Source organism: Fundulus heteroclitus, chromosome 10, assembly GCF_011125445.2.
Source record: "Fundulus heteroclitus isolate FHET01 chromosome 10, MU-UCD_Fhet_4.1, whole genome shotgun sequence".
NCBI lineage: Eukaryota > Metazoa > Chordata > Actinopteri > Cyprinodontiformes > Fundulidae > Fundulus > Fundulus heteroclitus.
The window spans coordinates 16,689,345-16,712,906 of record NC_046370.1 but is presented as its reverse complement, the minus strand read 5'-3'; the positions used below and the strand labels follow the sequence as shown (position 1 = coordinate 16,712,906).

Sequence of the window (23,562 nt, the reverse complement as noted above, 5' to 3'; positions counted from 1 at the left end):
TCATGCCAAATCGTCAAAAATCAACTCCAGCTGAGTTAGCGACGTACGAAGAACGGACCCCACGTCCCCAAGACAAATACAAACGTAAAAAACATACAGAACATGTAAAAGACTATATACTAAAGTTGTTCCTAATGTTCACAGGACGTGTAAAGGAACAGTTACGCAAAGGTACTGTAACTGAGTAAGAATGTAACTATAACAGACATTGACTCTTTAAATACTTATTAAGTGATCATGATCTTTCTTTCTGGGTTATTTGTATAACTCTCCCTTCCCTTCATGTCTCGCATTCATCACGTGTTTATAGTTGTTACTTGTAACTCTAATATGCTTCTAATTAAGCAAATAATTGGGTGTTTGCAGTTGTGCAACAGCATTTATGCAAAATGCATACCGTCTTCAAAAAATAACTATTTTACAACAATTGGATGCATTTTGTTTCGGTATTATGTTCAAATACGTTGATTCTTTTTTTATTGTTTTATGCGAGCTACTGTTAAGGTCGGGAGTAGCCTGCTGTTGGGTAATAGTCATTTTTATCATCCAATCAGACGCTTTTATATGTTAACGATCCAGCCAATAAAAGTCGCCTCGTGGCGCTGCGTGAGGCAGATCAGATGTCCATTTCTGGTGCGTTGACATGGACGCAGGTGTGAAGACTGCGGTAGTTTGGTATTTCTGGACCACGGTGAGAGTATTTAAAGGACGCTTCTTCGTGTTGTCCGTCAACTTGGATTAAAAGAACAGGACAGCCGCCTGTGTCGGTTTCATTTTGGGCTGGAAGCGCAAAATGTTTGGTGAGTTTTCCTCTCTCATATAACAATTTTGTGTGCTCGGGGTCTAGTTTTCTTATACATGTAGTCTAGGAGATATTTAATAGGGGTAATATTTTTCCCCAATTGTTTTTATTCATTTATAATTTATCTTAGCGACGATTGAAGCGAATTTCTTTGGCGCAGCCGCAGTTTTGCAGTGCGCTGTCCAGGGTCCTGGCGCTCTGGGGAATCAGGGGAACCCCAAAGTGACGACATGTGGACAGACTCTTATCGCAGGTTAAGTTTAGCGACACGTAACCATGGAGACAGCACGTGACTTCCTCGCGGTAGCGGATCAGGTCTGCATTAGATAACTGAGCAGCAGGTGAGCTATTTCTGATCTCACCTGCTGCGGCTAAGATCCTCGGTGACTCAGAGGTTTGTGATGGGAGGTGATCCGAGGAGCCTTGAGGACAGCAGGGCTCATGGCGTGTCAGGTAAACATTTTATGTGTGTGTGTTTGTTTGGAGATTCAGACAGGTGAAAGCGACGCAACATGGAGAGGAATGGACCGAAGTGTGACTACAAGAAGCTAAAGAGTCAAATATCATGTCAGAAAGCAACCTGCATGAGTGAGTTGAGTAAAAACAATACCGCAAAATCACCTACACCGGCATCTTAATAGATTGGAGTGATAAGTAATTCAAACTCCTATATAGTTTAGTTAGACACAATGATATGTTTCAAATGTTTATTTCTGACTACTTTACTGATTATGGCTAACAGATAATGAACCCCCCCCCCCACCCCCACAATTAAATTATCAAATTAGAAGATCACCTAATCTCTATAATTATAAAAATATACAACATTATTACAAACTGATTTTAATACAGAAATATGTTATGGTAAAGGTTTCTGACTTAAAAGTTGTTTAACGGTCATTGAAACCCTTCACAATGAGTGTAAGCAACACAAGGTTGTTGTTAAAGAATTTGGCTGTTCACAATACCATATTCATATCAATGGAAAATTTACAGTAAGGAGAAACTGCCTATTAAAAAGTGCACAATCGGTAGGGGTAGCGAGTCTTGGGAGGTATGGCAAATGGCCAAAATGGTCACATTCCTCATGTTAAGTAAGGGGTGTCTTACCTGGGCTAAAGGGGAAAACGACTAGGCTGTTGCTCATGGGTTCAGATGACTGTAAATATCACATTTAATCAGGAAATCACAGTTCAAGAGTCTGGAAGTAGACTGGAGACAAACAGAACCTACATTGCTTAAAGTCCAGTTTGACGTGTCCCGTCAGTGATGATTTGGGGAGACATGTCATCTGCTGGTGTTGGTGCACTGTGTTTTATCAAGTCCAAAGTCAGCAGAGCGGGCAATTTTAGAGCATTTCAGGCTTCCCTCTGCTGACAAGCTTCATGGAGAAACTAATTTATTTTTCCAGCAGGACGGGGCACCTGCCCACCCTGCCAAGGTTCCAACACCTGCTTTAATGACAATGATTACTGCTCGTGATTGGCCAGTAAACTGTCATATCATGAAACACATAGAAAATCTATAGAGCATCATCAAGAAGACAATTATGGACATCAGCACCAACAAAGCAGACGAGCTGAAGGCTCTTATTAAAGCAACCTGGGCTTCCATTTCACCTCAGCACTGCTACATGCTGATCATTTCCATGTCACAACGCATTGATGCAGTAATACTCGCAACAGGAGGGCCAACAAATTATTGACTATATCTACTGTAGATTATATGAGCATACTTTTCAGTAGGCCTACAATCTGAGTTGAAAAAATTAATGGCCTTAATATGAAAACTGCATTTATTCTAAATTAACCTTTTATTAATCTTTGACTTTTACCTTTTTTCTATTAAATTACTGAACTAAATAAACTTTGTACATTGGTCTTCCTTTAGACTCCTCCACCTGGAGCTGACTGCCAGGTGGAGCGCGTGTGAAAGGAGACCCCGTCAGCCCCCATGGCTTTCTCATCAGACCCGTCCCGCAGGGAAAAGGTCCCCGCGACACAGGGTTCACACACGGCTGCACGCAACCTCTTACGAAAGAAGGAGCAGCGTCGCCGTGGAATCCGATCCTCCTCGCCCATGGGCCGGGTCATCCTCATCAACTCTCCCGTGGATGGTAAGAAGCAGCTGCATGTCACACTTGGCTGTATAAAAGAAGTTCTGCCCTTATTAATGTCTATAAGTAGTAAAACCATTATGTTAACTTTCAAACCTGAAAAAACAGAATTTTTTTGTTAAACTATTGAATAGAAATTGTTTTACATACATTGAATATTGAGGTCAAACATTTTAGAGTTCTTTGCAAAAGTCTTGAGTCTCCATTGGCTCAGTGTCTTGCAAATATATTCACACCCAGTCAACTGTTCCATATTTTCTCAAATTATAACCGTAAACTTGAATGTATTTCATTGGGATTTCTGTGACACACCAACACAAAGTAATGCATGATTGGGAAGTGGAAGGAAAATGATGCATAGTATTAAAACCCTGCATCGGTTTTCAATCCTGTCCTCGGATTCTCAATAGGATTTTAGATCTGGACTCTGACCGGACCATTCTAACACTTGAATTTGCTTTGATCTTGAATATTTCCCTCTGAATGTGGGTTTTGGACCGCTGTCCTGCTGGAAGCTGAACCTCCACTTCCAGTCTCAAGTCAGTTGTAGACTCTTGTCAGGTTTTCTTCCTGGATTGTCCCGCGTTCATCTTCTCAACACTGTCCGGCTTCACTTCTAAAGAAAAAAAGCATTCCCCAAAGCATGACTCTTCCACCACCATGTTTTCCCCATGAGAACGGTGTCTTTCATGATGATGCTGGCTTTTCACCACATGCACGTAGGCCAACAAGTTCAGTGTTCATCTCTGCAGTGTCCTCTCCCCGGCTTTTGACTGATTTGTTGTGTGCGCGACTAATGTTGTAGCTTCTCCCACCTGAGATGTGGATCTCTGCAGCCCTGCCAAAGATTACAGGTTTTGTTTGCTCATCTCACAGTCAGCCTAATATCCTTTTAGGTGGAGATGAAAGCGAAGACCTCCACACAGTCACAGTGGATAAGAGCGTGGATGGGAAGCTCGGCTTCAGCGTGCGTGGAGGCTCAGAGCACGGCCTCAGCATCTTCGTCAGTAAGGTCGAGGACAACAGCACGGCACGTGAGTGGCGGTCTCTGAAATGTGACCGTTGCTGTTGTGTGCTGCTCTTTAAACTCGTCTGGTTCTCTGCGTCGGCAGAGGAGGCAGGCCTGCAGGTCGGGGATAAACTGGTAGAGGTGAACGGCATCAGCCTGGAGAGCATCACCATGAGCAGTGCCGTAAAGGTCCTGACGGGCAACAATAGGCTGAGGATGGTGGTGAGGCGAGTGGGGAAAGTTCCCGGCATCCGATACTCTAAGGAGAAGACCACCTGGTGAGTTTTCCTGTTTGTAATGGAAAGTTGTTACTTTCCTGATTTTCCTTCTACTGGTTTAAAAACCATTTGAGGACTCTGTTCCTTTTCCAGGGTGGACCTGATACAGAGGCGGATGGTAGTGGAGGAGAGCGGACAAACGCCTTCAGAAGCCAGTTCTGACAGCGCTCTGCAGAGGATCGTCCACCTTTACACCACCTCCGACGACTACTGCCTCGGCTTCAACATACGAGGGGGAAAGGAGTTTGGTGTGGGCATCTACGTCTCCAAGTAGGTACAACATTCACTGAACTAGGGCACGGGGAACGAAACTCACAGGGAAGGAAAAAGGCTTGGCCAAGATCTATGTAGATTAGCATGCCACAGTACGCATTGTTCTGTGATAGACTGGCGACCTGTCCAGGGTGTACCCCGCTTCTCACCCATTGGCAGCTGGTGATAGGCTCCAGCATCCCTCACGACCCCACAAGGGATAAGCCTGTTGGAAAATGGATGGATGGCGTACGCATTGTTTTATGCAGCTTGCATGTCCATTGTAGTAAATCTGAATATCTTAGAAAACATTAAGCATTTTCACTTATAGATTCATTATATAAATAGTGGCATATTTCTAATGGATTGTGGCTTGCAGTCTAAGAAAATTCAGTTTCTTTGAAAGTTTGAAGGCAGCATGAGTACAATCTAAAGAAACGTTGGCCTATTGAAAGTGCGTCCATGCACTGACCCCACAAAGTTGGAATTACTCAACTTTGAGGCCAATGGTTGTCTTTCTTTCTCTTTTCACTCAGAAGTACTTGAACATTTCGTTTTTTCTGACCTCATTTTCCCTCCTGTCTTGTTGTCTCAGACTAGATTCTGGGGGTCTGGCCGAGCAGAATGGGATTAAGATCGGAGACCAGATCCTGGCTGCCAACGGCGTGAGCTTTCAGGACATTAGCCACAGCAGTGCTGTGGAGGTGCTGAAGACCCACACACACATCATGCTCACCATCAAGGTGACGACTTGCCTTTTCCTTTTATCAGTGCTTTATTTCAATAAGGGAGGTCCAGCTAAGATGCATCTCACTCTCCAGGGCAGAACTTTACAGGGCTGTCAGTTTTTATTTATTTTTATTTTGCTGATAAAAGTTTTTTTTTTTTTTTTTACATGGGATAACAATTTAGCCTTTTCCTGAGGCCATGAAACTTCCTTTCACCAGTAGACTCAAAGAGGCAGGATGAAGCTGAAGGCTCTTTTTTTCTTCTATTCCTCCAAATATGCTATTGAAAGCTTTTCAGGTGACTCATGGACCTCTTGAAGAGTCAAATTCTGTCTGTCATGGATCATGCTGGATGAGGAAATGTTTTCAGGCTTTTGGTAAACTTGTCATTTAGATAGATGTCTACAAACTCCAAGGGGAAAACGCGTATATACCGACGTTATTAAAGGTATCAGAATCAGATAAAATTTTCTGCAAATCAGCACTTTACTGCAGCAGCGGATAGAAATCAGTCCCGAAATTTCTGATTGGTGAATCTCATCCTCTGGAGCCTGCCTGTAGCCCTTTGATAAAGAGGAAGCTGTAGTGTTTCGTGTTTGACGTATTTACCGTTTATCCATCCACAGCAACACTGTGCTGCTCTTAGACTCTCCTCTTTATTGACTGAACATGCCTGAACAAGACAAATATCAACCAAATCAATTGTTTCTGTTCTTTTCCATAGAGTTGCAGTTAAGATTAGCTGGTAATTAAAAAAAATATTGATATTTTTGTAAATATTTATTGCTAGATATATTTAAGAAAGCAATATTAATACATACTAAATCAAAATAGAAGAAGGCAACGGTTAGTATACTGTGTCTGGTAACTGCAAAATCCAGCATTTAATAAAAGGTAAATTAGTCTGCACAGATGATGGACTGTGATTCTGAGAAGGAGCTTTAAAGGTAGATTGTACTCTGCATCTGAAGAGTAATTCTGCATGATGTGCTAAAGGATTAATCCAGGGGAGATGAAGCATGCACTTTTTTTTTATTGCCATCATGGTCTAACATAAACAAGGATAAGCTGTAAATGTTTCCTTTCTGGCATCTAATGGCAAACATGTTTCCATGAAACAAATCAAGAACAGTTTGGGTCTATATGGTTCCTGCTGAGTCTTTGAAAGTCTGAAATTTGCCTTCATCATTCAAAAAGAAGTCTGGAAAAATGTTCACATTCCAAGACTTTGCTTGTTAACCCTTTACCCTGAAGATTAAATGCAGTGGTACTGACATTGCTATTTTTTTTTTTTTTTTTTTTTTTTTTTTTTTTTTTTGGTTTTGAATGGGTTCATGAATTAAGTTTTTACAAAGCAGTTTTTTCTGCATACTTTTATTTTCAATTAGTTTAAGCACATACCCAAATGTAAAAAAACAACAATAAAAAACAGGTAAATGGACTTTTAAAAACAAAGTTAAGTCAATTTAGAGAAACCACAGATAATCACTGTACCAGTACATATTTTTCACAGAGCCGTTCCAAGGCTTTTTTTTTTTTTTTTTTTTTTTTTTTGGCATTTAGGCCTTCTTAGATCAGTTTTAACTGGATCTTTTGTGTGGTTTTTACAATTGTTTTTTGTTTTTTTTATGTCCAGGAAATCTTTACCCATTAAGTGTGGAAAAGTATGTGTACGAAACCTTGGTCTTTAAACTGTTTTTTTATGTTTAGTTATGTCTTTCTGTGTTATTGACTAAGGGAGCACCGTTCAAGCTTTTCCTTGCCAATAGAAGTTTCCAGTTAAGCCTTCGATTCTACACCCATATGTAGTTTTTCTTTCTGTGTTTCTGAGGACTATAACACATAATTGGTGCTTTTAAATCTAGCCATGAAATTAAGGAATTACAAAATGCATGACAATGTTTAGTGGTTTAATTTTTCACATAAACTGACAATGCTTTGCACAAATTTGTATCTCTTTAACCTTTTCACATGTTCTCAGTTATAACCACAAACTTTAAAGTATATCAGAAGGGATTTTATTTGATTGACCGACATGAAGCTTTTTATTTCTTTGATGTGGATGGAAAATGACACCCTTTTGAAAAGTCATGGTAGGACCAGCCTCATGCAGTGGAGACTTTTTTTTTTTTCCCCAGCAGGGACAGGGAAGCTGTTCAGAGTTGATGGGAGCATGAATGGAGGTAAATTCAGGGCAATCCCAGAAGGACACTTGTTCCTGAGCATACGTCACTGAATACAAATGAATTGTTTGTAAACTAATTTAAAACCAAGAACTGGTTTTCCTTAGATTTCACATAAATGTACTACATAAAGTTGGTCTGTATATAAATCTTATTAAAACACATTAAAGTTTGTGGTTACAACGTGACAAAATGTGGGAAAGTTAAAGAGGTACTGACATCGTAAAGGTCTGTATAAACTAGATGACTTTCTAAGATGACTGAGAATCTTCACCAACATATTTCTAAGATGATGGCAATTAACTGGATTGTGAAAGCTGGTAATGCAGATGACCTACGCTGTATCATAGCAACTTAGCTTCAGTATTTAATGATATGTACTACATGGGAAAAGACTGAAAGGAAATATGTAGTTATCTACAGGAGGTCTCGATGGACTTTGAGAAAAGCTTTTGCAAATGATGTTCGGCCAACTGTTTGTTGTTCACCTGAAAAATCCTCTGAAGTTAACAAAACAGGTAAAAGTTTAATATCAAAGAGATTTTTTTTTTTTATGGAGAGCTGTACTCTTCAGGGAAAATTCCACTGTCTCAAAGATCTTATATCGGAGGCCTGCATGCAAAGCTGTTTGTGTTGACCAAGCTGAAGAGCTTGGATTGTGTTCTACTCTGACTCCGTTCACAGAAACATGTTGGCTTTTTTGTTATCACCACGCCTAACTGACCTGTGTGCATTAACTTTCTGAGCTGCTGCCCACCTCTCGTCTTTATTTCGCTCGCGGGCAAGCAAGTTTTCCCTCCGTGCTGTGGTCGGCCCGGCCCGACAGCTGGCGTGCAGTCATAATATTCCTCCCTCACTTTGCCCGTTGGAGGTTGGGTTTCGCACTGTGAACAAAAAAAGCCCGGCCCTGTGCATTATTCACCAAGCAGCCAGGATCAGGTGCTTATAAAAGCATAGAGCCTGTGTTTTGTGTAACTTTTGTTGCTTTGGTCTGTGGAAACCGATCCACTCCGAGCTAGAGAGCATCCCAGCCATCAGGGATTACTAGAAAGTTAAGACAGGAAAAAAAGATCGAGTGGTTTTAGTGTTGTTCTTTATCAAATATATCAAGTCCCATAAAAGTCTCTGAGTTTTCATGTAGATATCTCTTGTCATGTCTTCACAGGAAGCAGGACGGTACCCTGCCTATAAGGAAATGGTGGCGGAATACATGTGGTTGAATAAATGTATGTATTTTTTATCTTTTATAGTTAGTTTTTTTTTTTTTTTTTTTTTGTAACTAGATCAGTTTCTGTTTTTGGTAGACGTTATTTTCCTACATGGGCAAATAATTTACTGGGTGTATTGGAGCAGCAAGAGCCAACAGACCTGACTGTGACAAATGCTGCTGATTGTAATTGAATCAATAATTGAAAGGACAGAGTTTAAGATGATAGCAGTGCAGAGTCTAGAGCATTCCTGTTTGAAAATCAGAGTAAAATAGTCTGTTCCTGATGTTGTTCAGAAAGGTGAACTTTGATTAAAAGGCTTATCGAAGAGAGGAAAAAATGAAAAGTGCAGAAAATGATGGGCTTTTAATAAAATGGGTAAAAAATGCTTTAAAATTTAAACAAAAACCAGAAAGTGGGTGGGGGAATGGAAAACTACGATTCAGATGGATGAAAAAAAAACCTAAGAATGACAAGAACTGGGTCACTAATCCAGGGTGATCAGAGAGGGTTTGCGCTGAAGACTTTAATGATCACAAGATGCCTATATTTAGCCAAGCTGTTGGCGAGAAGCTTCCACTAAGTCCCATTGTTAAAAAACAAAAATAAATAAAATACTTTTCTGGAGGCAAAACCAAGAAATGCACAAGGATTTGCAGAATGTAGTTTAATCATCTTTGGCTTGACCGTTTTTATCAGTGCTAAAAGTCAGTTAACCCTGTTCAACACAGATATGAAGTAGTTCTCAGAAATTACCTGATTAGTAAATAGAGCTCAAAAGGTACTTGTACAACTAAACGGTAATCCAGCAAATCTGTTAAGATATTATGCAATAGTTTATATTACTCAATAAATATGTATGAATTAATATTTTTTTTGTTTGTTTTTTTTTTGTGCTGCCTAAAATCTTTTCTTTTAGTGCAGTGGTTCTCAAACATTTTCTGCTCCCTGTGCCCCTTTGAAAAATGAAAGGTTTTCAGGGTCCACCATCCCAGCAGCATGAGTCAAAAATTAAAAATGTTATGTTGTCTCATTAAATGCAGCAAAGCTGTTGCTCTGAGGATTACCCAGAATCCTCTTTTATATTTTATAACACATATTTTTTTTAACAATAACAGTTTCTAACAACTGACATTTTTCAACATTGGCACAGTTTATAAACTATATATTAAAAACAGTACAAATTGTGTTTAGCCTACACGAACCCACAGTCAAAATAAAATGGAAATGATGCAATAATGTTCAAAGCATGAGGACACGGCACGTTCTCTCTCTCAAAAAGTAGCACGTTACTTTCAGCGAGTCATGAACCTCTTCATGGATAATATACAGAGACCTAAACCAAACTAGCTGAAAATGTGATGAAAATAATATCTAGACACTAATGTCAAAGACAAAGTACAGTTACATCAGGTTCTTATTTACGCTGTTTCAGGAGTTTATAAATATTAGTTATCCACAGACATTCATATGTCATATTCATATGTTTCCTCGATGCAGTGAAGCCGTTGGGCTGAGGATTACCCAGAATCCCTTAGCTACTCATACTAGTGAGAGGTACAGACAAAACAGCAGATGGTGCTGTTGTCCCATTTAGCAAGATTCATCAATGCATTGTTTTAATTCTGGAAAAATGTAAGGTTGTTCTCACGCCGCGCCCTAGAGGCACGCTGCACAGTTTGAGAATCACTGCTTTAGTGCAAGAACAAATTTGGCGTATTTTACTTTACGTTTTGATTTGGAGCAGAGCAGAATGTGTCCCCAGTGTATTTGTGTGTGGAAATGAAAGGTTTGATACAAAATGTTTGCTCCTTTTTTTTCACCCAAACACTCTGCTGTTATTTTTGACAAAGCTGCGGGCTTAGTCGCATAAATGCTGCCTTGTGTTCAGTGGCAAATGGTGCTCAGCCGTCCTCCTCCCAGGCTTCAGACTCCAACTCCTCGACCTCCTCCATGTCATCCGGGACCCCAGTCAGCTCCCTGAGCGGCCTGTCCCAGGTCATGTTCCCGCCCAGCCTGCCCTTTGGATCAGACATGGTGGACGTTTGTATCTCTACAGAAGACCTAAGGTCAGAGTTTCCTCCATTTACGTGAATATGGAAACCAAAATGACACAACAAAATCTCAAACATTCCTCTTACTCTTCACTTTTTTTTTTTTCTTCACTTGACCCATTTCGCTTAAAAATCTAAAATATGAGGCCTGCAATTCGATTCAGGCTCCTTTCGCTCTGATACCCTTAAATTAAATGCACTGTAATCAACTTAGCTTCAGAAATCTCCTAATTAGTAAATAGAGTCCACCCATGTGTAATCTATTCTTAGAATGAATCCAGCTGTACAGGGAAGGGCTTGGAGGTTTTTTAGAGAACTTCAGTGAACAAACAGAATCGCGAAGACTGAAGAACACAACAGACAGGTCAGAGATAAAGCTTTATAATGGCTTGTTAGGTTTGGTTACCTCTAGACACACTAGATCCACATCTGAGTGCCGGGAATCAGTTGTCTGGACAGCTAATTGCCTTTGTTAAAAATATGGAGAACAGGAAACATGTTGAGGAATGTACTCTGGCCAGATGAGATCAAAATGTAATTTAGTGGCCTGTGCCTGCAAAGGTCTGTGTATGATGAAAAACTAACACTGCAGATCACCCTGAAAACGCCTCCCTCTCTTCAAACATCCTGGTGACAGCCTTTTGCTGTGGGGATGCTTTTCTTCAGCTGGTACAGGGAGACTGCTTAGGGATTATTAGAAAGTGGTTGGAGCTCAATCAAAGCAATACAGGAAGAAGGCCAGAAAGGATTTGAGACTGTGGCAGAAGTTCAGCTTCCAATGGGATAACAACCACTAGCCAGACATTCAATGAAACGGTTTCAGTCAAAGCACAGTGTTAGTTTGGATCACTTTGTGTCAGGATATGCCTGATTATGGAGATGTGATGCGGGTGAAAAAAGGCCATAAAGAGAAATTCTTTGATAAAACTGAAGCTAAGGTTTCTGAATGTGGCACTAGAGGCTATAGAGGCTATAGATGTGATTACAAAGCTGCTGAGTCACAGCTCCTTTGGGGCTTAAAGAAGCAACAGTGCAATCATTATTAAAGAGTTAAACATTAACAGTCATCCAGCATTTTACTTCTAGAGCAGTCTGTAAATTTGTCACCTGGAGATAATCGTGTTTTCAATTTAGCAGGGTGTCATCAGCACAGCAGTAGGAATTTGTCCCTTTTTTTCCTGAACATGAGCATGTAAACGAGATTTAAACTGGATCGGGTACAGAACACTAATTAAGATCCTTACTGACTCTGACGGTGGAGGACATTTAATGTATACGATCGGTCAGATATGATTTAATCCAATGTCTTTAAATGGCCAAGGGCTTTCCCTGAAAACATTTGAAGCTGTTTTGATGTGACTTCTGAATGCATAGAGTTTAATAAAATAGGAGATGCAAATTGATATGACTAAATTAATTGAGAACCGTCAGCAGGGAACTTTCAATGGGTCTTAATAAGGAGAGTGCATATTATGCCCCTAAACTTGGTACGTACGCTGGAACAAGTACTATTTGGTAATAGTGGTAGCTGAAGGGATTTATACCAACTTGAGACATACAGTAAAGGCAGAAGTAAAAAAAAAAAAAAAAAAAAAAGACTGAAAAACAAATCAGCCGATAGACAGTCAGGGCTCACGAGACTGGGAGAACTTCTGAAATCAACCAGACATCAGACCTGTTTTTGTTAACTAAACAAACTCTTTGAGATATATAATTATTGGGGCTGATAAAAAATGAAGTTTTATGTTCTGAACCAATGCTAGTTGTTGCCATCTACTGGTTTTCTTTATTACAATCTTGCTGTTTAAACAGGTACTTTGTAATTGATGATCTTGATCTTAGGATATTTAAAAGTCATTTTTTTCATGTTTACCTGTTTTCCTTTAGGTAAGATAACTTTATTTGCACAGCTGCTTTTTTCACATTGTAATTCAAAGTGTTTTACAGAAAAATAAAGAAAAGTTGAAGAAAATAACTTTTAAAAATATGAAATAAGTTCAGAGAATACTAGACCTATGTAATAATCACTGTGAGTATGCTTGTAGAGACTAATAGTCCCTACAAGCACCAGTGACTGGCAAGACAAAATAATTGGACTATGCATTTCTTTCTGCTTAGGTCTGAGTCAGAACTAACAGAGACGGCCATCCAGACAGATTTTTCCTCTCAGAGAACGGACGCGGACACCACCCGCAGCCTGGGACCAACCACGCTGCTCAAAGACACGGCGATCCGTGGAGAGGAGAGCGGGTGGAAGGAGTCTGCCAAAACGGCCGTGCTCCTGGCTCTCAGCAGACCAAGTCGACCGATCAGCAGGTCACAGAGCCAAGTCACTGTAGCAGGTCAGTCTGCATAAGAAAAAGGTTTTTTTTTGTCAATTTGCATGAAGGTTTACCTCCACTCCAGTCTCAAGTCCGTTGCGGTCTCTAACAGATCATCCTGTTTACTATTCACCAACTCTGACCCCGGGGAAGAAAAGATAAAAACCACCACCGTCATGTCACAGTGTGTGTGGTGCTTTCAGGGTGATGTTTAGGTGTTAGTTATCCTCCACAAACAATGTTTTGCATGTTGGCAAAAAAAAGGTTCTCATCTGACCAGAGCACTCCTCCATAGCTTTGCTCTCTCCACTACATTACTATTGGTAAACTCCAGATTGAACTTCTTGTGATATTTATTACTACTTTAATACCGTGATTTGCTTCTTACCACTCTTCAATAGCATCAGATTTGGGGAGGGCATGCCTAATAGCTGTCCAGACAACAGATTTTCCTACGGAGCAGGAGTCCATGCACGGGCTCCTTGGCTGCTTCTCTGATTAATGCTCTCATTGCCTGGCTTTTAGGTTTAGGTGGATGGTCATGCACTGCAAAAAACGATCTAAAAGTAAGTAAAATGTACTTAAAGTTAGTGTATTTGTCCTTGATTTGAGCAGGTAAATAAGATTGTCTGCCAATGGAAGGAGTATTTTGACCCCTAAAATAAGATAATTAGATATCCTGCACTTGAAATAAGATGATGGAGATGAATTGTTCCTATTTTAAGTGCAAAAATCTTATCTCTGCTGACTTTTTTGATCTTAACAAGGCTGTTTGTCCACTAGTGTCTTCTTACCAACCTCCATGGCCTTTTAAAGAACAGCTGGATTTATGCTGACTTTAAATCCCTCATGGGTGGATTCTGTTGACTAATTAAAATATCCATTTGTAAAAATATATAATCCCCCCCCACACACACACACACACCCTTACAATGATGCCCCTACTTTGTGTTAATCACATGGACACAAAAACGTACACCAACGTTTGTGGGTTGTGACGTGACAAGTGTGAAAGGCATTTTTCAAAGCACCATAACAGATCTGTTCGTGCTCCATCGCAGAGATCAATCAGAAGAAAGACAAGAAGAAGCAGAAGGAGAAGCATGTGAAGGAGAAGAGCCCTCTGCAGCGCTCAAAGACCTTTGTTAACCTGCTGTTCAAAGGAGGACGCAAGAGAGACGCGTCCAGTGGCCGCTCCAAGTCACCATACAGAGAAGGCAAAGGTAGCTTTCATTTGGTTAATTTTTTTTTTTTTTTTTATGTGACAGGAAAGTTAGATCTTTGCACAGCCTTTTTGAGGATGCTGTAGGTTCACATTCTCTAAAATCAGAGGTTGAGAATCAGTGGTAATTTTTTTTTATCTTATAACCAAACTGGATGTGTGCTATTTCTGTTCTGTTCCATCTACTGTCCTTTTTTTTTTTTTTTTTTCAGACCCAACAAACTGTGTTTTGTCATGGACATTAGCCAAGTTTGGTCCCAATCCCAGTAAATGAAGCTTTACATGTAACCAAATATTATATAAACGATGAACTCTTGTTTTTCATTGTAATTTTCAAAGCTTTTTGTGGATGTAGCAACAAAACCAGCCAAACAGACCTGTTATTTTTAGAACTCATTACTTTAAGATAACAAAATAATTGTTTTGTTCACAGCTTCTCTTTGCTTCCATATTCAACACAGCTCTAAATTTGTCTTTTTGTTAATTTTGACATTTAATTCTAATTTTACAATGTTTTTTAAGTGTTAATACTCCTGGGGAAAAAAAAGATAATTTGGATAGATGTGATAAGTCAACCTTGAGCACGTTTAGATACCAAAGTACGCTGGAGTCAAATGTGAGGCTCGGCCCAAACGGCCTCATCAACAGGACAACGATCCCTGTAGAGCAGCATATCTGTTAAAAAACAGAATGAAAAGGGGGAAAAAATGATGTATTACAATGATTTTAAACTCCAGAGCTGAGACTGATTGAAATCTGTGCTGAAACGAATATCCAGAACATTTTTTATTATTTCCTGATATGTAAAATCTTGGAATTTGAAGAACTTTTTAATATGATTATAGTTGTTGTTTTTGCACGAACACAGCCCCTATACCAATAGAAACTAAGGAAATCATTAAAATTCTGGGGCAGGATAAAACACAGTCCAGTCCTACAGAAAACACATAAATCTGTCTCCATGTTTGCAGTAGCAAGCAGAGGATGTCAGCTCTCCATTAATAGCAAATACATAAAAGTAGTAGAAAAATAGGTTGAGGCACTTCTGACTAAGTTATATATTTTTGTCTGCTGTTTGGGGTCCCCTTTTCTTTATGCCACTCTGGGCTACTGTCCTAATGGCCCATATCAAGAATCTCCATAGAGACATTTCATACAGTCAGTCAGATCATTCATGGATGTTGTTGACTTGACTGTGGAACTATATCAACTGCAGGTTTATTACATTTACGGACGAGAGAAGCAGATGGAAACAAGGCATTCCTTATCTGTAGATGTGTTTTAGATGGAACGAATGAAATGAACGCTGTAAGTCGGATATTTTCATTGTGTTTACTTCAGATTCTCGGCTCCTTTGCTGTGTCTTTTTCAGAGGGACAAAGTGTCAGCGCGATGCCAAACTCAGAGATGCTTGGCGTGGTGGAGGACATCGCCCGCAGGCTGTTGAGCGAGGAGGAGGTGGCTGCTGTGATGACGGCGTGCCAAAGGGTGGGGGTCTTTGAAGGGACTTCCAAACACTGAATATTTGTAGACCTAAATATGTGTTTGAATATGGCCCAGAGGCAATTAGCTCTGACAGTAGGATGTCTTCATGTCCTGGAGACATGTGTGTGGCAGCTTCAGCTGCAGTCCACGCCTTGGCGAGCTCCCTCATACTCCTCAGTGGGCCTTGCTCTACAATCCTTTCAAGAATGGAATAATCCCTGTTGCTTTTGCATCTTTTTCCAAAAATATTTTTTCCTTCGAGAAAGCTTTCTGTTAATATTCTTGAATACAGCACTTTGCAAACAGCCTGCGCCTCTCTTTTATGGTTTATCCTCCTTGTGGAGGCCATAGCATGATCACTAAACACTTATCTATCTATCTATCTATCTATCTATCTATCTATCTATCTATCTATCTATCTATCTATCTATCTATCTATCTATCTATCTATCTATCCTGAATTTAAGATTGTCTTAACTATTTGCTACAATCATCATAATCAACAGAAATAACGCTGTATGTTGATACATTTTTAAGATTCCCTTTTTGAACTGAAGTACTTGCGTATCGTAACTTTTCCCTGACCTTCCTATTTACAGATTTACAGGAGAGTTTCTTACTGTTAGAGCAGCCTGGGCAGATTTACAGATGTGCTCCTCCTCGAAAACATACTAACCAGCTAATTTTGCTCCCCCAGTATATAGCAGAGAGGTCAGTGGAGAACTTGATACGCCACCTGCTGGTTGTGCTGGACCGACCTGAAAAGCTGCTGCTTCTGAGGGAAATCAGGTAAGCAAGAGGAACTGGCGACAGGATGTGATTTTTGACCTAGGACATGTTTTATTAACAAGGAGGGAAAAACATAACGTAAATGGTATTAGTTCAGAAAGGTGATGTAAAACAGTTTTAAGGCCGTGACATCGTTTCTCCCATTTTATTCATCAGACTTGTGCTTCCGCCGTCTGATCTGAATGTTTTCAACGACATGGTGGCTGCTGTTGAAGCTGAAGCCTACGACATCCTCAAATATCGGTCAGGTGTGTGTTTTAATTCATCAGAAGCTGCACTACAGTGCGGTCCAAATGTTTTTAACAACTCCCTGTCCCTTTATACTAATCACCGTGTCATAAGGATCTCCCATGACGTTGTAAAAAAAACTTCATCTCACCTAACTACACACCTGCTTTGAAATCTAACTCAGATGTCAAAATTTAATGCTGCATACTAAACCCCTTTATAGTCAATATATTGACTAATTATTTAAGATTTAGAGTGTCCTGCAAACAAATGCCCTTCAAACCTTTTCAGATTGAATATAAATTGAGAATAAATTCAGCTGTTCTTTGAAGTCAGATCCTTGTTGGAGAATATCAGCCAATAAACAGCATTATGAAAACCAGGAAACACAGAAGACAGGTTAAGGATAAAGTTGTGCATATATTTAATGCAGGGCTGGGTTCTAAATATAGCTGTACAACAAGAGGAACAAAACACTGTGATATAGGTATGTAAACTTGCAAGGACAATTTTGATTGTCATAAAACCTCATTTTTCTTCCCCTTCTTATTTCTCATTAGCACAATGTTCCACTACTTATTCTGAATTTAAGCCTCTGTCAACTGAAATCTAGATTTCGGTCGTGTACAAAGGTCAGTGAAAGTTTATTGAGCTGGCCATGTGCATTATTTTTAGGAAGAGCGTTAATGCAAGTCCTCAGAAATATTATAGAATACCAAAAAGTGCATCTGGGCAGTCTTTGATAATTGCATGATGGCACATATTTACATTACAATTAAAATTGCAATTCAATCTGTTCAATCTATCACCCAAAAATGGAAAGACTACGGCACAAACCAGCATACCAAGATAGGGCCGTCCACCTAAACTGACTGACTGGGCAGTGAGTGCATTAATCGGAGAAGCAGCCAAGAGGCCCATGGTTACTCTAGAAGAGCTGCCAAGCTGTTAATCCTGCATTTTAAAAGTCTTGCCTTTTGTTGAAAGAAATCTAAGACAAATCCTGTTTACAGAAAACCATACAGGGGACGGGGTAAGCATGAGGAGCAAGCTGCTCCAGTCAGACGAGGCCAGAATTTAAGCCTTTAGCCTTCATGCAAAATGCTGCATGATGCAAAACACTGCACATCATTCTGCACACAGTATCCCTACTGTAGAACAGGGTGATGGCAAAAAATGCATGGTTTTGTAATCTTAATTGGAAATGGTATTGATCAACAATTTGACAGCCTTTCCAAAGACTTTTTTTTTCTTCTTGTCTCTCCGTTGTAGTCCGAACACCTCCTCTTCGCTCCCCCATGTCGGGCCGAGCCCCCAAACGGCGCCTCATCACACCCATCCCAGGTTAGCACTTATATCTCAGTATTTATTTTTTTAAACTGTGTTGTCAATTGTGTTGCTCTTTAATAAACATTAGGGTTAAATCTCAAAACCTATCTAAACGTGTTTTTATAATAATATAAAAGGTCTTGAGGTCCTTGAGGGGTTGAGTTTTATTCCACTACAGATTTTTAAAACATCTACATTCAGAAATACTCGTGAAATAAAGATTATATTTCGGAGTGTTTGAAACCTTTCAATATTTTATCCTCATGGCATTTTTCTATACACCTGTATCAAATAACAATTATACTTTTAGAAGTTGAAGCCTTTAAAAGGCAAGTTTCTTTACATGGCTCCACTATAAAAACACACTAAAAATACTTTACACACAGATTATTTATTTTTTTAACAACACACACATCATAATCCAATATCAACACCGATACACATTTATCATTTCAGTACCATGGCACCGATTAAAAAGTAAAAAAAAAAAATAATAATAATAATAATAATCAAATCTGGTGGTGAAAATACTATAATAATGAGAAGAGATGGCTTTTTTTTTTTTCTTTTTTTTTTTTTTTTGAAGAGCTAGGTTTTAACCAAAGTGCACCAGAAAAATAATTATGACAATATTTAGAAATATGCACTCACAACACTGATTCAGTATGATCGATTTATTTATTTATTTTTTGCTTTGTGTTTGTGTGTGTATATATAGATAACTTTTTTTTTGCTAATTAGTAGTTAATTACTCTTTTGAATCTGTAAAGTTATACGCTCTCTTTCCAGATTATAGGGGTGGCTTTGAACTCCAAAGTGCTGAGGAGGTGGAAAAGGAGAGCCACCTGCTGGAGGAGCTGGAGAAGCTCAGCCTGACTAGCTCGCAGGGGTCTGAGAGAAAAACCAAGACCTCTAGTTCTTTCTCAGCTCTTCTGGACGTACCTGTGGACGGCTATAAGCCGAGAAACTTCAGGTCCCGCTCTGCTGGGCCCCTGCTGCCCAACTGGCTGCTGGCCCACAGCAGCGACTCCCCCTCTCCTCTCTGCACAGACATCGGCACCATTCGCTCCGTCCACTTTGACGAGGCCTCCCTGCGCTCGTCTTCAGACAAGGCGGAGAGCAGCCTTGAGAGGGGAAGGACTTTCTTCAGGAACAGCCACTCGCACGGCAAGACGGAGAAGAGCGCGGACAGGAACACGAACGGCCTGTTCACTCTGCGGAGTGCAAACCGCAGGAGTCGACCTTCACTGTCGCAGGTGTTTGGCAGCAGTCAGGAGCAGCAGGTGAACGGCCACCGGACTTCCTCCGATGACAGGCTGAACGGTACTGAGCCTGAACAGGAGCATCGACTGAAGACTGTCAGCATCTCCAAAACCAGACAGTCTCTGGGTAAAAAAAACAAAACACTTTAATTCTGTCTCGGTCAAAGCTTTTAAGCCACTTTGTCTCCACACAGCTTTCTTCCTGCTCTAGTCCCAAACATTTACATTATAACAAACAGGTTTATCAGGGCTCCTTTTGCATGAATTTTTGCATCAATGCAGCGTGGCATGGAGGTGACAAACCTGCTGAGGTGTTCAGAAGGCCCGGGGTCATCTTTAAAAGTGGAGCTTGTCTGCATTATTGGTTCTGGAGTCTCCCCCCTTTGGCTATGAGGTTCAGGTCAGACCTGATTATTGTTGGCCAATCAAGCCCAGAGACAGCCTGATCATTATTAGAGGTGTTGATAGTTTTGGTGACGTTGGTAGTCCTGAAATCGGTATCTCCTCAGGGAAGATCTGCAGAGGACAGCATGGAGAGCTTTAAAATGGTCTGATGGATGACTGCGCAGATAAAAACAGGACGGACCTACAGCAGGGGATGACATGACGTCACATAATGTTACAAACGTCCCAGTGGACCTCGAGCATTTTTGGATTCTGTGCTTGTCCACTCTTCCATCAGACTCTGGGACTTGCTTTTATCACGTTTTCCTTCCACTCAGCTTTCCATTAAGATGCCTGAACACAGCATGCTTCTTTAGCAAGGTTTCGTGGCTTACCATTTCTGTGGAGGCCGTGATCGTCACATTTAAGAAGTCGCTCTGCATTTAATGTATCTACATAATAGATTTTATTTTTCATAGTGAGATTAGTACCATAGATGTTCTAATTTGACATGCACCTGTACACGGGACATTCTAAAACGCTTAACGTGAAAAAGCTTAACGTGGCTTAAGGTAGGAAGTCAATGATCACCAAATTTCTCTTTCATATTGCTCCTAATCAGCACATAAACTGTCAAAAAATCTAACCCAAAGTCCAATTATTATAGACATTATCTAACATTAAGCGTTTCTGCTTTCATATAGCCAGCCTCTATGCCTATAACATACTTAATGTCATATAACGTCAAAAAAATCGAATCCAAAGTCCATTTTTTATGGACAGTTTTAAGTGGTTATGATAAGCAATATATAAGAGAAATTTGGTGATCACTGAGCATTGTTTAAGTACATTAAACCACGTTAAGCCTTTTTCTCGCCATAGGCGCCAATGAAGAAGAAAACGTTAATGTGAGATATCTTCTATAATCGTTGGATTTCGGTTTATTTATTTTTTTTGACAGGCTTAAGTCTTCATGACAAGATATGGCCATGCGAAATTTGGTGATGATTCCTCGTTGTTTTCCTACCTTAAGCCACGTTAATCTTTTTCACGCTAAGCGTTTTAGAATGTCCCCCTGTATACGCACATTTGACAAAGGACATACATTTCTTTCTTTTAAAATCGGTCACTGCTGACATTTTCTCCTGCAGGCATCAGCATTTCTGGTGGGATCGAGTCAAAGGTTCAGCCAATGGTGAAGATCGAGAAGATCTTCCCTGGAGGAGCCGCCTCCATGTGTGACGTACTCAAGGTAAAGTGACACTATAGCTGATCCTAATGGCCAAAGTGTGATGGAAGGCCAGTGTATATAGTGAACATTCAGTACTTTGCAGCAGTATACAAGTGCTGGTGACCTCTAAGCTGAATTTGCTAAAAGTTTTCAAAGGTTCTCCCCCCCAATTCTGCTTTTGCCAAATATATTGTGGCTTTGTGAATGTTTAAGTGATTAACTGGTTGTTGGTACTGACCGATTACCAAATGCTCTTGTTAGCAGGCATGCAAAATAAATTTAGCATTTATCAAGATCACAAAGTTGTGATGGTACCACTTGAACCTTCAAATATTCTGAGCTGTATTCTATCCCCCAAAGAAGCCCAAGATCTAGTTCCATGAGTTTACAGCCTTACGCCCAGCTCTGACAGACTACATGATGAAATATCCTGTTTAGTGTAGCCTTAGCAGATAACTTTCAAATTACACGGCTTCAGTTTGTGCAGCCTTCATTGGTTTTAGACACACATACTCAATGACGACTTTATTGGTTTCACCACGTCCCAAAGGTGCTTTACAGGGCTGAGATGTGACGTTGGGGTCATATTCAAGAAACAAGTTTAAAGGCATTTGAGGATTTGTGACACAGCGCATTATCCAGCTGAAAGTAGCCATTAAATTATGGGCACATAATGGTCATAAAGGGACAGACATGGACCGCAATTACCCTGGCATATGCTGGGATGCTTAAATGAGGGTTAGATGGTACTGAGGGGCTGAAAGAGTGCCAAGAAAATATTCCCCAAACACCATTATGTCACCATCAGCCTGAGTGGGTGATACAAAGCAGCATATGTTCAAGATTTGATGGTATTTACACCAAATTCTGACTCTATCCGTTTGACTGTCACAGCAGAAATATACTTATCACACTACGCAACGTTTTTTCACCCCCAATCTGTAATTTTCCTTTTTTTTTTTTTTTTTTGACGAGTCTGATTAAATTGTAGCCAATCCTCTTCATAATTCGATATGTTGAGCATCCAGAGATGCGATTCCGATTAGTTATGAGTGCTTTCCTTTAGCAAGGGTTGCCTTTCGATCGACTCAAACAACTCTGCTGATATCAGAGGGGAATAAGCAAAAGTATTTTTAGCCGAACAAAACGTTGCTCGCTGGATATTATGGTTGTGCGTGGAAATCCCAGAAGATCATCAGTTTCTGATCCACTCAGACCAGCCCATATGGCAGCAAAAACAATAAATAAAAGCCACATTCAAAGTTCCGTAAGAAACTTGAACTGTGCATGACTGTCTGACCGGAGAACCTCTGTCACTTTGTTCCAGGCTGGATTTGAGTTGGTGTCTGTGGACGGCGTTTCCCTCCAAGGAGTGACCCACCAGCACGCCGTTGACATCATCCGCAAAGCCTTCAGCAACAAGGCCAAAGACCCCATGGTGTTTGTGGTCAAAGTTCCCAAAAACCTTTTTTGAAAGACAACTTTGAGCTCCCTTAGTGGGGAATAATGGAAACCCGTCCCAGTGACTCGCAGCTGTGTTATTTCCCCGTTAATGTCGAAGAGGGCAACATGCTGGGCTGGAAAACGCACAACTTTGATGATCCCAGGAATTCAGGACCATGAGGAGAGAGGGGAAATAAAAAAGACTTTGGTTCTGATTTTGCAGCTGAATCGATCTATTCAAAGCATTATTTAGAGAAACAGGGCTCCTGCTGCTCAGTTTTCTCAGCGGTCAACAAGAACACATCTCCCTTTGTTCAGTCCAGTCATTTTGGTGCCTTTTAAGCTCTCAGGAGTCTCTTGTTAACCTGCAGGGGGCAGACATGAGCCATTTAAAGAGGCTCAGAACAAGAGAAACTAAATGTTTACTGAAGTGGGACCAGCCCCAGCCTGGTGTAAAGTAAATATTGAGCTTGTCAAAACTTCAACATACGCATACACTGAATGAAAATACGGCGCATCAAAACCTGTTTTTCAAATTTTAATTAAAACCATATCGGTTTTGTTCCAGAAATGCACAGCATGAAAATATACATTTAATGTCGTCATACAAATATTGAAGGTTATAAAATTTATACTGAGGAATCAAAACAGAAAGGTCAAACGGTTAAATCCAAGCTTGGTATCTGTAGGAGGAAAATAAAACATGTTGGACATTGCTTTGGTCTATTCACAGTGGTTATGCTTTTTATTCACGGGGCAGCTAGACGTCTGCGGGACAAAAAGGATGAGATATGAACCTTATTTGCAGAAGATCTGATACAAGAAACGCGTGCCTGTTTCTGATTTACCGGAACTAAGATGTTTTAAAGATAAGTGGAGACCAGTAGTCGTTAAAAAAAAAATAAAAAATCCTTCAGTGCAAGAGCTCTCTGTTCCAGGGATGCAATATAGAAAATCTAATATCTCACAGCGATGAGCCTCCTTGAAGAGGAAAGGACAACTTTCTGTGATGAAAAGCTAAAGCTCTTTAAGAATCAGCACATCACCACGCAGAAGATTTCCCGAACTTCACAATATAATTCAGAACGTCAGGATAGATATGCAGCTACAGGGATAGTACAATCTTTTTTTTTTAAGTGGGGTTGTGTTGAAAGGTTATGAGCAGTTTAATCTTTTACCTGCTTTAAAATATCAACTTCGGCATCATGATGTAAAAGAACATAATAAAAAAAAAATCC

General features: G+C 40.1%; 1 protein-coding gene across 4 annotated transcripts; it reads left to right on the top strand.

Moving 5' to 3' along the window:
• On the top strand, nucleotides 1-22,539 carry LOC105937913 (PDZ domain-containing protein 7). Of its 4 annotated transcripts, none has more exons than XM_012879475.3 (18): nucleotides 1-800; nucleotides 1,295-1,390; nucleotides 2,693-2,918; nucleotides 3,815-3,952; nucleotides 4,031-4,205; nucleotides 4,299-4,475; nucleotides 5,053-5,200; nucleotides 8,534-8,594; nucleotides 10,468-10,645; nucleotides 12,749-12,972; nucleotides 14,013-14,174; nucleotides 15,546-15,661; nucleotides 16,356-16,447; nucleotides 16,604-16,695; nucleotides 17,948-18,019; nucleotides 18,794-19,393; nucleotides 20,802-20,902; nucleotides 22,209-22,539. In XM_012879475.3, the coding sequence occupies exons 3-18, from the start codon at nucleotides 2,756-2,758 to the stop codon at nucleotides 22,353-22,355; spliced, it is 2,646 nt and encodes an 881-aa protein (XP_012734929.2). In that variant the 5' UTR covers nucleotides 1-800; nucleotides 1,295-1,390; nucleotides 2,693-2,755; the 3' UTR covers nucleotides 22,356-22,539. The 4 variants fall into 4 exon arrangements, with proteins under 4 accessions (XP_012734929.2, XP_021180668.2, XP_035998012.1 ...); XM_021324993.2 differs by having other exon boundaries at nucleotides 1,289-1,390; XM_036142119.1 differs by lacking the exon at nucleotides 1-800 and adding an exon at nucleotides 839-1,143 and having other exon boundaries at nucleotides 1,289-1,390.
• Nucleotides 22,540-23,562: the final 1,023 nt, after the last annotated feature.

What these genes read in the sequence shown, in the direction of transcription:
- LOC105937913 (XM_012879475.3), top strand. Translation starts at nt 2,756, where the DNA reads ATGGCTTTCTCATCAGACCCGTCCCGCAGGGAAAAGGTCCCCGCGACA. An exon ending in CTGCTTCTGAGGGAAATCAG is followed by an intron (nt 16,448 to 16,603) that starts GTAAGCAAGAGG and finishes TTTATTCATCAG; the next exon opens with ACTTGTGCTTCCGCCGTCTG. An exon ending in CATCCTCAAATATCGGTCAG is followed by an intron (nt 16,696 to 17,947) that starts GTGTGTGTTTTA and finishes TCTCCGTTGTAG; the next exon opens with TCCGAACACCTCCTCTTCGC.